Source organism: Saimiri boliviensis, chromosome 5, assembly GCF_048565385.1.
Source record: "Saimiri boliviensis isolate mSaiBol1 chromosome 5, mSaiBol1.pri, whole genome shotgun sequence".
Taxonomy (NCBI): Eukaryota; Metazoa; Chordata; class Mammalia; order Primates; family Cebidae; genus Saimiri; species Saimiri boliviensis.
The window spans coordinates 35,738,658-35,756,720 of NC_133453.1; the positions used below are offsets into that span (position 1 = coordinate 35,738,658).

At 36.8% G+C, this 18,063-nt stretch overlaps 1 protein-coding gene across 5 annotated transcripts in view; it reads right to left on the bottom strand.

Moving 5' to 3' along the window:
- The window catches only part of PARD3B (par-3 family cell polarity regulator beta), a 1,103,682-nt gene that overhangs the window by 665,825 nt on the left and 419,794 nt on the right, over positions 1–18,063 (bottom strand). For all 5 annotated transcript variants that reach the window (XM_074399193.1, XM_003925625.4, XM_074399194.1 and 2 more), the window contains exon 3: positions 8,108–8,279. In XM_074399193.1, the coding sequence (XP_074255294.1) occupies positions 8,108–8,279 (172 nt within the window). The remainder of the gene's footprint in view (positions 1–8,107; positions 8,280–18,063) is intronic.

Below are 18,063 nucleotides of genomic sequence, written 5' to 3' on the forward strand. Positions count from 1 at the left end.
GACAGGACGATGGAGCTTTTACTGGTGGGGGTATGGGGAAGAGGCCAGAGGTGCATGGCTTGGTTTTGTTTTTTATTCTCCCCTTTATTAAAAGGACAAACTGCAAATCATTTTATCAGTGATCAGGGGAACTACAAGAAGCTGAATATGACAGCAGTGCTGAAAATATTTTCACTGCTTAGAGACTAGGCCTCTGCAAACATGGCTTCACTGGACTTACTATTAAAAGCAATCTGCAAAAGAGGCTTAAAAACCCAGGGGTCTAATATCAAGTGAACAGTAGGAAAGGTGACCTTTCATTCCGTTTGTTTATTAGAGTATCTGCAGACTCTGTCTCAGTGTGGGTCCGGCATTGGTAAGAGGCCAAAGGGGAGATGGTGAACTCTGTTTTTTTAGAGGTCACATAATCAACTTAGAAAATACAGCTGGAAAAAGAACAAAAATAAAAGCTTGGTTTTTATGTACTATCTATCATAATTTTAATTAAATGGTTAAATGTAAATTCTTTTTAATAATTTTTTATTTTATTTGAGTACAACCAACTTAGTACAAATTTAGGTACTAAATTTAATCAGATACAGCACACAAAATTAAAGAGACAAAAGGGTAACTGAAGTAGGTAGAAAAAAAAGAAAATCGAAATAAGACTAAAATACAGAAGTTAACTGAATGTAAAACCAAAAAAAATGAAAATATGAGTTCTGTTGGGATGGTGGTAATTTTTATTTTTCTGAAGTGTAACACTATATATAATTTCAATAAATAATATCTCATTTAAAATGCATTTATAAAATATATAATTTTCAAGCAACCTCATCATTTTATTTTTACGAAATGGTAGAAACTGATCAACTATGAGGCCTATATACTTCATATGCAAAAGGAGGTAATGCCAGGCATATTCAAAATTGTATATTTAAAATATTACTCCTAATTTTACACACTTAATACAAACAAAAATTACTCCTATATGTAATTACCTTTAAATATTTGTTAGGAGCTACTTGTCTTTAGGTACTGAGCTTATTCTTTAACTACTACCACTGGCCCTTTTACAAAGTATTAAACTTATTTTAAATATTCAATGAGTAAACAATCTGACATTCTCCCCTAAAGCTACTTTTTTTACTACTCTGAAAACAAAATCTAAAATAAAAATCAAAACAGCCAAGGCATGGTGGTTCATGCTTTGGGAGGCTGAGGAAGGAGGATTGCTTGAGGCTAGGAGTTTGTGACCAGCTTGAGCAACACAGCAAGACTCCCTGCTACCAAAAAAAAAAAAAAAAAATTAAAACAGTAGCAAAGGAAGAAAAAGGAAGAATGGTGTTCAAAATGGGTTAGAAACACTGTAGCCTCCCTGGTCCTGATTTAGTTATAGTCATACTAGAAGGCAAGCACACACACTTTGTTGACTATATGGCTATGACTGATTGATGATACCGTAGCAAGGTTACCATAGCTAATTACAACATTATTCATCTAAGCGTAGATGGGGAAAAAGAAAATACCAGACTCACAGGGAAGAAAAAAGAAAAGAGAAGCTATTCTATAGCTGCTAACTCTTGAATAGTCAGTCTCAACAGGAAACAAATAGGATGTAACTCAATGACCAAATTATAACTTATGGATTCATCTGAGCGATTTTAACTCTGGGTAATTTTAACTCTGGGTATAACAGCCTACAGCAGAGAGCTTCCAGCAACAAGGAACCTTCACATGCTTACATGCTTTGTAGTCAGAATTCAAAGGCTTCATCAGACGCACAACCCAGCCCTGAGCTTTAGTTCTGCTATGTGTGTGGTGTGAGTGTGTTTGTCTAGGATCAGATGCCAATACTTAAACTCACATTACGGGCACAGCAGCTACTTACACACGGCAGCCTAATTAAAGGAATAAACTTCCCCTTTCTTTATGTTTTCCTGAAGATCAGTGCCATAAAGGGATTTGGTTTGGTTAAAAATTGAGAAAAATGTTCCCATATGTTTCCTTTATGCAGTAAATTAGTCAAAATCAGATTGAAAATGGTCACAATTTTCAACAGGAATCGACAGCTACACAGTATTTGCTGAACACTCCCGCAAATAAGGAGAACTCAGTGTTCTGAAAATAATGATATTATAACAGACACATAATCATCATTTCCATTTTGATTCTGAAGAAGCACCAACACACATGGAAACAATAAAGCATCTGTGGCACCTTTCAGCTTTCAAGTCTCAAAAACAAGACTCACTTTCAAACAGAAAGTAGCTTATCTTCAAAGTTTAACACCCAAGAGAATAAAGCTCATACCACTTCAACTCCAAACTTTAATCAGATTACTTTATATAAAGGTAATCTAGATCACAAGCATTTTAACAGCCAAGTTTAGAGTACTTTTTATCCTGAAACACTATTTAAATTACATTGCTAAAATAATTTATCTAAATAAATATTTTCCCATGAAAGCTTGAACCAGGCCGGGCGCAGTGGCTCAAGCCTGTAATCCCAGCACTTTGGGAGGCCGAGGCGGGTGGATCACAAGGTCAAGAGATCGAGACCAACCTTGGTCAACAAGGTGAAACCCCGTCTCTACTAAAAATACAAAAAAATTAGCTGGGCATGGTGGTGCATGCCTGTAATCCTAGCTACTCAGGAGGCTGAGGCAGGAGAATTGCCTGAACCCAGGAGGCGGAGGTTGCGGTGAGCTGAGATCGTGCCATTGCACTCCAGCCTGGGTAACAAGAGCGAAACTCCGTCTCAAAAAAAAAAAAAAAAGAAAGCTTGAACCAAAGTTAGTAAATTTCAATCAAGAAGTACTGAGAAAAATTATCAAAAGGTACAAAACAACTAATTAATTGGGGCCATTGGAGGGAGACTGGCAGAAGCATGGAGCTGGAGTCAAACTCAGCTTGATGTTAATCAAACACTCATGGAAGCATCCATGGCCAGTTGGAGAAAGGACAGCTTATTTTACAGATGAGGAAACTGTGGCCCCAGGGAGATGTGGTGGTGACACATCAAGGAGTGACCTGGATAGGCTTTGTTTTCAATTTTTAGTTCTCTAGAATGTGCCCCAAATGTGGCCTGATTTATTTTTTGTTTGGAAAAATTTGGTTCTGATAGAGGTAGGTTAAATGACGTGTCCTGATCACGCAGCTAGATCAAATACTGCAGGATCTAGAACTAGCTCCATATCATTGACTCTCAAGGGACAAAGACTGGGTTGGGCCAACCTTAGGGTATGGCCACAAAATGCTTTTTAGGACACAGGAGGTGGTCAGATACCAATCATGAAGGCAGCCCTATATGTAGATACTTAAAATATCAAAAAGTGTATTAAAATATCCACATTATTTTTAAAAAATCCACACGTACAGATTCCATTAGTGTATTGGTTTTGGTGGAACTTTCCTACACACACACACACACACACACACACACACACACACACACGGGATGAGAAAGCAGAAGCAAACTAATTTCTAAAACTTATAGGATTTGAAAGACATTTTCTCCACATCCACTTTCTGGTCTTTGTTCTCTCAGTAGCTTTTGATTTATAGCTATTCATAGTATCTATTTATTAATTTACACTCCATCTCAATTCCAAAAGGATATGAGGTGCTATTTTATCACATATATCACTTAAAATATAAGGATAATTGAAGTCTACAATTAATTTTTAAAAAGTCCTGTAACTGAACAAGCACTGTTCTAGAAGCCAAAAGATGTGGGTTCCAATTCTAGTTCCTTACTCGACATCAGAGTACACAATTGACTCTAAGCTTTTATTTGCTCATTTGTAAAATAATATTGATTACCTAGACAATTTCTAATTATGAAATTCTGTGGAACTGTTTATTTCTAGGTTAGCATTTTACAAAACGCGTTATGAGACATGCACACGTGTTTTGAGTGGAGGTAGGTTTTTGGGGTAGATAAGCATTGGGATTCCATTTATTGCCTACCTTATAGACTTCTGCACTCTTTCTTGCATAGTAGCATAATCAATCTTATATGTCCAGAGATAGAGAATGAACAAATTTAAATAGCATCTAGAATTTAAATGCTCAATAAATGTTATGTATTAACTAGAATCAAGCATCCATTGAAACCCTGATACATGCCCAGAAGAACCATGCGGTTTCACAGAGAAGACTTGGAAAATTCTTGGACTAGGTGGTTTTCAAGTCCAAATAGATTTTGGAAATATATTCTTTGCAATTTCACCTGGTATTTTGGTTACCATGTCTCATCATTTAAATGAACTCTCAGGCTACCAATCTCTATACTATACGGTGAAATGCTTTCGCCGATTTCAGAACCATAGAATCTTAATGTTAAAGTGATATGCCAGTTAGGGCTGAGTCAGGGCTCAGTCATTCAGAATTACATTAGAAAATCCATTAGAAAATAAATGATAGGAAATAATTTAGATGAATTATGTGATTGCCCACTTGATTTAAAACTCAACTTATAAATTAAAAACAGGTACCCCGTTAGATTATAAGGCATGTGATTATGGACCCCTTTATGTAGGAAGATTTCTGCTGTTCATCTTTTTAACTCTTGATTGTTGTATGAAGAATTAAGAAATAATACTTATTGTATGCTTACTGGACCATTTTAAAGATTTGGACAAGGCTTCATGAAAAAGTTCATATTTGAACTTGAACTTAAAAGGAACATATGAGTTCACTAGGTAGAAAAGAGACAAAGGAGTGAGACAGGTAAAGAGAACAGTACCCACAAAGGCACAGACACTGGAAGGCAGTAAATTTGGAATGGCAAGTGGTTCACAGTGGCTGCAGGTTAAGGTGACTGTGAAAGAGTGGCCAGCAATAAAGGTGGGCAGAGAGGAAGCAGCTAGATCATGAAGCGCCTTGGGATATGAATATTACACATGCATAAATATTATATCCTGGAAGATAAAGAAGTGGGAGGGATCAACGTCTGTATGTATTGTATGGAGAAGGTGGTTGGTGGTTTTTAGTAGAATATTGTGATGGTTATCTTGCACTGGAAAAAGAAATATAAAAATTATACTGAACAGTGAGTATATTTTGATATCAAATACCAGAAAAACATAAATTTTGGATGCTCAACATGATGTAATCACAAAAATGTCTTGATTCCTAACATTTGTTGAATTGTGTCTGCTTAATTAAGAAAAGTGATGTGAGCTGATAAAGATTAAATTCGCTATTTTCTTAAGAAAATGGCCTTAAGAATGAGAAAACCAGTAAAAATTAAGCCCTACTTTCTATTGTACCAGGTTGGGTGAAAGAGTCATGAAAAGTAGAACCAGTTCCAATGGCCTACAGGAGCTGAATGGGGAAGGGAGATGAAGGGCCAGGGTTCAATGGCTGGCATTTCACAAACACCCTGACAGGAGGAACTGCTGGAACACAGGGGCTGCAACTCCTCTCGCTGGCCCCTCCCATTCTTCACCTAAGCAGGCTCTCAGGGTGGACCAGACAGCACAGCCAGGTCGCACTCTCAAAAGAGCCACGGATACTGCCTCTACTGCCAACCACATCTCTCCATCCTGAGGCGGGCAGCCTGTGGCCACATCCTGCCCCAGAGCCCACGACAGGAAAACAGAATGGGCAGAGATGAAAGCTTGCTGTGTTACTTCCTTAACTTCTCTATCTCAAAAACCTGATAAATATGTTTTTTCATTGCTTTTTAAGTTCCAGAAATGCAAAATGCCAAGTACTCAAACTGCTAGAATCATGAAGGTAGGTAAGGAATAATATTTTAACATCATTCATCCTTGCCCATATTTCTCCTGCTAATTCAGAGGAATCATCTGCATCAGCTTGCTAACGAGTTTGGATATGGTTCTCAGGGTGATGGGAAGCCAGTGAAGGTCATTAAGCAGGGGAGTTATATTACATAATCAGATTTGTGATTTAGAAAGGCAGCTCTAGCAACAGTAGGGACTGAAGAAAGCAGACAGTGTAAAGAAAGAGGTCAGTCTGAGGCCTCTGCAACAGTCTAATTGATGGCAAAGCTCTGACCTGCTATGCTGGCTGTAGACAAGGAAACTGAAGAGCTGACAGCGTTGGGGAGGTAGAAGGAAACGGTGAACTGGAGGTGACGCCAAGGTTTCAGGCCAAATGGTTGGAAGGCAATGTTTCCCACCTAAAAGTGAGCTAGTCTCATCATTTAATCCGGTAATAAGTAAAATGAGATTGTAGGCCAAGGAGTTCAGTATTTTCAGGGTTTTGGTATATATTCTCAGAATAAATGCCAAATACAGTTATATTAATTGGTTGTTTTATGAATTGTATATCAGAGGCAGCACAGCAACATGGTTCCTCACACTGCAGCCAGCAAGAGTTCAAATTCTGGCTCGGCCACTTAATAGCTATGTGATTTTTGATGAATTACTAAACTTCTCTCTGCTTATTCCTCATCTCTTAAAAGATAAAAATAATAAAAGCCAACTAATTAGGTATGATGAGGCTTAAATGAGTTCTTATGAGTAAGGGATTCAGATGACTTAGTACACTGCCTTGAGCTCAGTGCCTGGTGTGTACTCTTCATTTAATATATACTGTTTTCTCTGACTTATCAAAAATCATTATGGAAGAAGTAAAAAATATACTTTCAAAGAAAGGGAATTTTAGCTGACTTTTTTTTCCTTGCATTCAACATTATGTTCTTGTTCTAATAGTCTAACAAATAAGCTGAAGAAAACAAACCTTTTTCCTGAGAAAGCTCATAAAAGTAAAAGCAAATTCTCTGGCACAGGGATACTCTGAGGTTCAGCCATTTGAAGACCACAGTGCTTGCTTATAAATAGAATATTAAAACAAGCAAGAGCAATTTTCTCATTTCGTCTTCCCTTATTGCCTAATTTTCCTCTCATACCATTTGCATAATGGATAAAAAGGCATCCATTATGCAAATGAATGATGGGGCTGTAAGGTTGCTGAAGCCACAAGGCTGGCTCCAGATGAAGAGAAGCTGCCACAAAGCCCTCCAATGTCCACATTCCAGCAGACTGCTTCACTAGCTTGGTTCCAAAAGATAAAGGAAAACCCATGAAGACCATAGGTCATTAATTTCCATTTGGTTTTTCTTAAAAGGGGAACTACAGATGCTTTTCCAAAAATTAGTAGGAAATATGGATTGTCAGCATTAGAGTATGTAAATTTAACTTTACAGTACATATTTTATTTCAAATGTGAAAATGAGTACTAATACAATGCTAACCATTTTAAGCATATGTTTTGCTTTAAAATTAATAAGAAGCTGCCCTTTGCAAAGTGGAATAAGCCTCTGTTCTTCTAGCTTGAGAATTCCCTCATAACAGGTGCTTTAAGTTGTCTCAAAATGATGTACAAACATTCCACAGGCATAAAAAGTTGTTTGAAATACCAAGATATTATAGATAAATACCAATATCTGTATTATTAGATATTATAATATCTAATAATATCTAATAATATTAGATATTATTTTCAAAAACTTCATGCTGTTAAATTGAGCTAAATTTATCTTTAGGAGGTATCACCAAAACAAACATGTTATTTCTCTTGGAGTTGTAAACTGATTGAAATGTTAGAATAATATTTACTTTCTCATTCTACAAACATAATGAAAAATAATTCTATGCAAAATTACTGGATGAATTGTTCTTGTCTGAATAAATCATCAGAAAAGAATTTCAAAACTGACTTCCAAACATTTCCCCCAAACTCTGAGATTAGAGTCTGGGGAGAAAAAGAGGGAGGTAAAGAAAATAAAGTGACCTTTATTTCTAGCCTAGATTCTTTGATAAACCTTGACTTTTCCCAAATGACTTTTTTTCAGGAACTTTTTAAAAAAAGTTATGGGCATATGATACAGGCAAACTTCATCATTTTCCACATGACTCCCTCAGGTTATTTCAAGGGCATACAACTTTGATTCACCTTTGGTTCAAGAAAAAGCTGCATCCACTTACCTAAACAGCAGTGGCCACAAAGAGCTATGAACAAAAATAATTTAAAGAAGATAAACCATGATATAAAAATATTAACAGGATAAAAGTCATGAAGAAGAAAGAACACCTAGTCAACATGTTGATGAATCTTCAATCGAGTGAAAAGAATGTCACTAAAAATACACATACCTAGTTTCAGAGCAGAAGGGGTTACTTCAATCTCCCCACCAATTGGTTTAAATACAGCCAGTTGGGCAGCCACTTCTGTCTCAAAAGCATCTGGGCTCTGCCGATCTGCAGGGTTTCCACTGGGGCTCTCAATCTTGTGGAGTGGTTCTTGTTCTTCAAACACAGCAATCAGCTACAAACAAATCCAACAACACTAATTACTTTGTAGAACATGCATACCACAAGGACGCTACCTAGTTGAATGTGATCTTTATTTGGTTTCAAAGAAAATTGCCTCATCAATCTTAAAACGTTAATGTTACTATACCACAACTCTTAATTTTTCAATAATATTATGTCTACAAGCACCATGGTCAGGAAATAATGAATACTGGTTTATTCATTTGTTTATTTTGACTGTTCCTGAAACAGGAAACCAATTTTGACTCACTCTCTTAAATGAATGAAATGGCTACTTTCCCTTCCCACTACCCTACCTTTCCTAATATGCCTAAAATAATTTCATTATCTCTTTATTTAAGAGTGCTTCCAAAAATGAAAGCCGAATATGCAAAAGCTGAATAATAAATAGTATAGGGGGGCATTCCAGTCTCAGAGACCTAAAACATATGACAAGATTCCCAATTGTATCTGTCCCTGTGGATACAATCTGTGCATAAATTGTGTGTATACTTATATGCAATTTGTGCTTATCTTGTGCAAATAGATATCCCATTTTTGTACATGTCTTTAATTTTGTTCATTTCCTTCACGATTGACTCTGTGTTGACTGGTTTAGGTACAATGGAGTGCTAAGTCCAATGAGACTCAACATCAGTAATTTTAATCTAATTATTCACATCAATTTTATTTTACATGAAAATGATGCTTTTTATCATTAATATAAAAACTCTTCATTGTTCATTTCCAAGTCATTTTTTATTTAAAAAAGGGCAAGATATCCTTAAAAACTCAAGTAATCACACAGACACTACTGTATAGACAGTGAGGACAGATCTGCTGAAACTGCCCTTTTGGCCAATGGACAGCACCAACATTCAGAAACTTCAAGGGTTTCTCATCAGCTGGTGTGGAAAAGTCAAATGTTAGTACAGGAGGTAGTTCCAGGATGCTACCATCATTCCCAAAAGTGCAATGTGTGTAAATTTAAAAACTGGCAGTACATCTTTAGATATTTTCTCTTCATTAAATAAAACAAACCTACTTATGATTCAATGATTTATTCAGGAAAGACACTCAAAGCCCCATTCAGAGGGGAACCCTGTTGGCAATAGTACTGGTAACAGAAGTGCAGGGTTAACCAAACAAAACATCATAAATTTCAAGTTTGGTCTTTCAAAAGAAATGAATACAATTAGGGATATGCAAATTGGCCATTCAGAAATAATTTTCATAATTGACTACACGTTTCCAGTATGGAGAATTCTTTAATTGGAAAATCCAACAATCCTCTTGCCACAGAAAAGAAATGCTACTCCCAAGGCATTATTTTTAATTCTTGAAATTGAGCACATGCATTTTCTATTTTTAACTGGTAGCACTGATGAACTCATTTGAGATAAGACTTTAATAGATTAATAATGAAAGATTATTCTAGTATAAAAATAATCAGTAGAAATCTATCTTTCTCATCATCCAGCCAAATAATTTAACACTTTAAATCCTGAAAAGGAAAATAAAAACAATTTTTTAATGTGGTGGATGTGTGATTTTCATCACTATTTCTGTTACATAATAACTTCAATTTTGTGTATTCATGAATTCTAACACACATTAGTAATATTCCTTTTAACATTTAATATACCAATCAACTAGGCAGTAGCATATTGCATTGGTACTATGAACAGTTTAATGTAAGCTAAGAGTTATATCTTACTCTTCTTTCATAGGATATCCTTAACTCACCCGTGTGCCTTAAATATTGGAAAGATGAGAAAAAACAGATCATCAACTAGAAGTATAATATAAAAGCTTAAAAGTGATAACTCATAAGACAAATAACTTTTCTTAAGACACTTTACTGTTTTCCGCACATTTTATCCATACAAGCATACAGTCTAAGTAGTAACAATATTACATCTATTTATCAAATAGAGCAGAGTAGCTTCAAGATTTTTGTTTCCCAAGGTCACTGACTAATTGGTAGCTAGTAGTGGAATCTAGCATTTTTGATTTTCAATCAGAGAAATTATTTTCCTATACTGCAGCTGTTTTCCAAAAAGAAAACTGTAAAAAGAGAGGCTACACTGAAGAATGTCTGTAATTTGTCCATGAGGGTGTTATGCCCTAAAGAATGTGAACTCCACTTTTTGGTGACCGGAGCAATACAGGACTTTTCTTAAAGATGATAATAGCAAGACCTGATGTTCCCCAAATCTCATAAGCTCTTTTATTGAAATAAATTGCTTAGACTGTTTCCCAATTAGCGCCCAGTTATGGTGAATGGATGAAAAGTCTCTGCTCCTGGGAAGAAGAGGGCCAGCTCCTGATCTGTCATGGCCCCCAGGGTTGCCTGTTGAATGAGAGACTCTCTACATCCAGTCTTCATCTCAACATCTACAGTATCCAGACTTATGCTTGTTTCAACATTGATAATTTATTTACATCATATATTGCAGGTCCTTGTTAACTGGATTACTTCAGCCATCTGAACACCTATGTTCCTGGGTAGCAGATGCCCAGAAGACAGTGTTACAGAGACTCCTTAATTAACATAAACCACTGTTCTAGTCCCTCAACAGAAGGCACACTGGTTTCCAAAGAATCTAGTGCATAGAAATAGCTTTCCCTCCTTGCCTTTAAACCCAATCAAAGTTATCTTTCTCACAGAGATTTGTTGAACATTAAAGAGGGAATTCTATTTAAAAAGCTTTTGTGTAAAGGTTTCACTTCGTGTAAATCTGTATGGCACGTGGAAGAACTTTCACTGACACCTCAGGGGCTGCACTTACCTACACCCTACACAAAATGCAAACAGGCAATGTTGGATTGGATGCTTCCTCCTCTGCTGCCTTCTGTCTCCTTTGGGTCTGCCCTCCAGTCTCCTTCTGTGATGCCAGTGTCCTCATGCCACCTACTGCAATGCTGGCATTTCCAGGAGACCCCATAGTCCAAAAGGATCTGTTCACACAATCTTTACTTTCAAAGCTCCTTTCCCCACAAGATCTCTGTATTTAAGCATCTAATCCCTATATAGACACAGGAAGATCAGTCTATGAATACACTAGAAGTGCTGCTCTTGAACAAACCAATGACCTCTTTTCGAGAACCACTTACCACAGGTCACACCCCATTTTTTGCCTCCCCTCTAAAGTAAAAATTTGAAAGAGCTGTCTACACAGCAGTTTCCAATCTCTTTCCTACCATTCTTTAATGAAGCCACTCTAGTCAAGCTCTCACCCCTCAGCTCCACTGAAACTGCTCTTATCAAGGTTAAAAGCAATCTTTAGATTCCTAAATCCAAAGATGCTTCTCTGGCTTGACTTCAGGACACAGGTGATCACTGCCTTCTCAAAGTTTGGATTCCAAGATACTAGTCTCTCAGTTTAACCTTCTCTCTCTGGGCCCTCCATTAAGTTTTCTTTCGCTTTTTCTTCTTTATCTTCTGGATTTGGCCTCTAAAAATGTTAAAAAGCATTATCTAAATGTGTTTAGTGATGTCATCTGTTCCATGGCTTAATATAACTCTACAGGGTGATAAATTCAAAAAATTAAGTGATGCAACCCAGCCCTTCTTTAACTCCAGGCTCATTTCCTAATCAAACATGTCAAAAACGGAAAAAAGTAATCTTCCAAAGTTCTTTTCATAGTTCTTTACATCCCAATTAATGGTAATTCATCCTTCTAAGTTGCTCAGACCAAACACCTTACAGCAATCCTTCAGCTCTCTTTCCCTCCCTCTCGCTCTGTCTTTCATACACTCTATTTTACCACTCCTCACCACCTCTACTGCCACCACTTTGGGACCCAGCTACAATGTGTTTCTTAACAGCCTCCTGAGGAGACCCCTTGTTTCTACCCACTGCCTCTTCCCCTCGTGCGCAACACAGCAGCCAGACTGCTCTTGCTAGCACGTTTCTCCTCTGATGAGACTCCTGTAATATTTTCCCACCTCACTTGAAAAAAAGCCTAAGTCCCTGCAATGGCCCATCAGGTCACTGGTTCCTGTTCCATGTCTGACACCGTGTTCTGCTGATCCCGCCCCTTGTTCTCAGGACTCCCTCCGGCTACACTGTTGCCTTCGCACCCTCCTCAGGGTCTTTGTGTTTCTTGTTCTCTCTGCTGGAAACAGTCTTCCACGAGAGGCCTGCAAGCCTTGTTCCTCTCTCTGTCTTCCAGATCTTTAAGCCAATGCCAGGCTTTCTCTGGCTACACTAAATTGCAGCATCTTCATTACTCCCTGCATTCTCCTTTGTTTTACTTTATTACACATTTCATCCTCTCAGCATCACGGCTTTTCTTATTTTATTGTCTGTCTCCATACCTCACTAGAATGTCAGCTCCATAAGAAACCTCAGTTTCTTATTGACTGTGTATCCCCATTGGCTTGAAGAGTGAATATGCCATCAATAGGTGCTCAATATATATTTGGTGAAAAAAATTAGTGAAATAGATACTAAAGCAAAACAGATACTAAAACCTAATACAGCACCAAGAGACACCTAGATTTTTTACGTGCTTTTAGAATGAACATTCAATTTTTTTAAATTAAATGAATGTGTATAAATGGTCAATATTTAACCTTAAGATGCTCAAGGTGTCATCATTATCATTATTGTTGGTTTCGCTTTGGAAATCATGGCAGATAAACTCCTCCTTTTTGATTCAACACTGGGGGAAACTGCTTCTGCCACATCATACTCCAAAAATGGAGATGGTGTATCTTCTCTTTCCTCTTCAGACTCACTTTCAAAAAAGGATAGTCAGCTCATTTGGTCACTGGATGAATAGGGGTTCAGGTTGAATAGAGAGGTGCTGGAGTTAGCAGTCTGTCCCCAGGCACTCCTTCACCCAGCTTTCTGCCAATATACCACTTTGATGCATGTATTGTGAAGCTTTTTAAAAATGTCCCTTCAAGTAGCTTAACAACAAATGTGAATAAAACTCCAGAGTAAGTGGAGACACAGTCTGAAGACATATGTCATAAGCTCAAAACTGAAGTGTTCAATTTTATTTTCAAAGTCGTGAAAATTTCACATATTAGACCCTACCAGCTTTCTGCACTTCTTTTCAATATGAAAAGATTGTACGATTGAGGAGGCGTTGGGAAAGTGAAATGTCTATCACATGATTTGGATACCCCTGTTTGAGAGACAGAGGTGTAGCATATTTCTCAGGAACACATCTATCTTCTAAGCAGGAGTTAGGAAAGCACATGGAAATATATTAATGTGATATGTGTGAATTATTTTTAATAACTAAATATTAATTGCTAAGGCTGACTGGTGTTCCCAATTCAAAGATTAGGCACTAGCTTTGTTAAGTGTAGGCATTCACCCCTACGTTACTCAGGGGCATTCTGAAAGGAACATCTGAAACTAAGATTCTCCCAGAAAAACAGTGATATTCATAAAACTTATTTTAGAAAATCATTCCGTATTTTTCTCATTCCTTTACTTTGTAAAGGTAAAAAGTATAGAAAAGTCAACAAGAACAACAAACAAAAGCTTTTACACTGTTGGTGGGGGTGTAAATGAGTTCAACCATTGTGGAAGACAGTGTGGCAATTCCTCAAGGATCTAGAATGAGAAATAACATTTGACCCAGCAATCCCATTACTGGGTATATACCCAAAGGATTATAAATCATTCTGCTATAAAGACACATGCACATGTATGGTTTTGAGATGGAGTCTCACTCTGTCACCAGGTTGGAATGCAGTGGCGTGATCTCAGCTCACTGCAACCTCCACCTCTCAGGTTCAAGCAATTCTCCTGCCTCAGCCTCCTGAGTAGCTGGGGGACTACAGGCATGTGTGACCATGTCCAGCTAATTTTTGCATTTTCAGTAGAGACTGGGTTTCATCATGTTCACCAGGATGATCTTGATTGCTTGACCTAATGATCTGTCCATCTTGGCCTCCCAAATTGCTGGGATTACAGGCACTGCGCCCAACCACACACATGTTTATTGCAGCACTATTCACAACAGCAAAGACTTGGAATCAACCCAAATAATAGACTGGATAAAGAAAATGTGGAATATATACACCACAGAATTCTATGCAGCCATAAAAAAGGATGAGTTCATGTCCTTTGCAGGGACATGGATGAAATTGCAAACCATTATCCTCAGCAAACTAACACAGGAACAGAAAACCAAACACCTCATGTTCTCACTCATAGGTGGGAGCTAAACAATGAGAACACATGGACACAGGGAGGGAAACATCACACGCTGGGGCCTGCTGGGAATGTGGGGCGAATGGGGAGGGAGAGCATTAGGACAAATACCAAATGCATGAGGAGCTAAAAGCCTAGATGATGGGTTGATAGGTGTAGCAAACCACAATGGCACATGTATACCGATGTAACAAAACTGCACTTTCTGCACATGTATCCCAGAACTTAAAGTGAAATAAAAATAAAAATAAAGAATTTTTGATAATTTACAATATCCACGACCCTGAATAACAGATCTGATCAAAAGAGCCATGTACTCTGCAGTTTCTCTTCATCAATATCCCTTCAAGGACTCAGATCTGTTTTTATACTAAAACACTAAGGTTATTATGATCAATATCACTAGTAAAGGTGTGTGTGAACATGTGTGTGTTTTGGAGGGGTGGGGTGAGAAGGGATTAGGTAGAATGCTAACTTCCTTAATAATATTCCTAACATGCCCAGATGCTTAACATAGAGGCTGGCACACAATGAAAGGTTAAATTTAATTTCTATTCCTACCACAGCTATCATTCTCTGGCTTCCAGACTGACTCCCACTTGACTTGTTTATCCCTATTCTGCTTTTACTTTGTTGTTTCTCTTTAATCTCTTCATCACAGGACTGACAGATGAACACAAAATGTACCAAGATCAAACACAACCAATAGGTAATTTTTGCTTTGCTTTTATTCTTGTTCTTCATCACACAAGAACACACAATCCTTAGACAACACAGCACTTTATCGGGCTTCTGCCTAGCAGTACTTGTTTTGTACTGTCTGTTCTTTGTCAACCATAACTTGACGCAATATACCAATGACTTTAGCTTCTATGCTGACAAGTAAATATTTTAACAATAAATGCCATGAAGTACATTTATTGCAGAGTCTCTCAATATTCATGGTATGGTTTATTCTGTTGCCAACCTGTAGCATTCTGTCATTTTTATAGCCTGAATTTTTATAATCTGATGCTATTATCTTTAGCCTATGTAGAAAATAAAAAAAGAGTCATCCAAATGCTACAGAGTACAATAAACTGTATTTATAACGGCATTTTTATTAGTGATTACACTGAGAAATATGTGGCTCTATTTTAATTACATGTCAAGTGAACTAATGTACTCCTAAGAAAGGCTTATTTGCCACATTGAAGGCTTTGGGTTAAACTGTTGAACTAAACAATGTACTGATATTTTTTACTGTTTCCTACATATTCCAACTATTGAGTTAAATTAAAAGACAACAACAACAACAACAAAACCCAGTATCCTATAAAATAAAATTGGAATCATTTGTCTCAAATCTTAATAAACACAATTAAATCTAAGTAAGACTGTGAAATTACAACAATTTCACAAGTAGAGAAAAACACATTATCACCTTTGGGAAGGGAGTGAAATTGCAGAATTTCATTTAAATGTATGCATCTGCTTGTAACTAAATAACAATTGGCTACGTGAGCTAATTTTTATGACACTTTAAACAAAGGTTTTAAAGTACGTTCTTTTCCTTCACAGGATTTTGACAGCTAGCTAAAAGCATTTAATCCAGATTTTAAAAATTAACAGATTCATATTAGCATCTTCATCAGATGCAAGCATCAGCTCTAACATCCTCAAAGCAGGGACATAACAGCTCTGATTCCCAGAAAGTTCAACTGACATTCAGTAAATGAGATAAACCTATTTTCATTTCCTCCCCAAACTGAAAATCCGTAACAGGAACCTTTATAAACTTTACAGCCTTAAGCATTATTCTGAAGAAAATAACATGATTTATTCAACTGTACCAAAAACCCTATTTATCCTTATCACTTTTTAAAGATGCATCTGCTTGAATTGTCCCATAGTAACAAAAATATGCCCTATTAAATAACCACCCATATTTCAGCCAAATATATATTTACTGCTTTTAAATTATGTAGTATGTTGCTAAAGAAGCCAGATATACATTAAACCCATCTTATATTGAATCACATTTTTTTCCTCTGACTTCAATTAAAATTTCAAAGATGATATGTTATTACCTGACAAGTGTTGTGAGAATTTTGAATTTGTGTTTGCTGTATTACTTACTGTCTTTATGGACACTCACCATTCATTAAACAACATTCACAACTCACATCTAATATACAAAAGGGACGCCTGAGAGGTTCTTGTCTCTGTGCCCTTCACTATCTCAAGCAGTGGTAGGGTAAAGGGTGCCATGGAGGTCAAGTGGCATCCATGAAACCCTTCTCCTAGAGATATCTGGGAATTAACTATGGAAAAAGCAAGCCAGGATGAAAGCAGGGAGAAGTGTCAAGCATCAAAGAATAACACAAATGTCAGAAAGTTTAAAAATGCAATATACCCACCTTGTCAATAACATTGTTGCTACCCATGAAATGTACATAAAAAGAAAACAGACACATGCAAAGATGGAAGATAAAATACTTGAGTTAAAGTGTCTGGAAAATTCTCAAAGATGATCTCAATCATCTTACTTGCCATTTACCCAGCATATCACTAGTTACGTAGACTAATGTTTTTCCAAACTCAAGGGTTTTTTAAATAGTGGGAGGAAATGAAGACACAAGACAAGCCGGGATATTTAAAATGCATGAACACAAAGACACACACATACACAAGTGGTTTTCTTCAAGTTAGTCTTAACTAAATCACATACATCTCACCTGCGTTTATTAAAGAATATTCTATTTGAAGCAGTATATCCAACACTAGAAGACATAAAATAGTATATGGAAAGTATTTCTAAATCATAAAGTACTACATACATTTATAATATCATAACATCCATATTCAATATTATTTAACTAGCTTAGTTTCATTTTCCCTCCTTCCCTACAATTTCTACTCTCCAACCAAACCAAAGATAGAATTGTCTCAGAAACATACTTTTTGGCAATCTTTCAGCCAAAGCGTAATGCTGCCACCACCATCCATAGGTATGTCGATAAATCCTTGAAGGCAATAACTTACTGAAACCTAAGGCTGTTTTATTTCTGCAAAGATTATTCTCTAACAATTAAATGAGCCCCAGGAGCACTGAAAGGGCAGGTTTGCTTCTGACTTCCAATCTGGCCTCCTAACATTTAACTATAACACTATTGCCAAAGTGGTCTTTCCAGCATACAGATATGGGTGTGGTCTTGGTCCAGCTTCAAGCTCTTCATCATACATTGTCAATACTTTTGAAATAAAGTTTAAGTCTGCCACCACAAATCTGCACCAGGTTCTCCGGTGTCCCACAGTGCTATATCCATGACTGTATCATCACCTGTCACACAGCATGAGGGTCCTTGATAAACCTGTCCCTACCTATATGTCAACTGTAGGCTACTTGAAACTATGGTTCACACCATTAAAAATATTTATCAAATACTCATATAGCCCTTACTATGTGCTAGGCACTGTATTAAGTGCTGAAATGTATTATTTTATTTCATATTCATAAGAAATCCTATTATAATAAAACCACCGTTATTCCCATTTTACAGATGAAAAAACAAAAATAAACTGACTTTATATTCCAAGGTCCAAGTATGGTACTTGGTACATGGGAAAAAATTC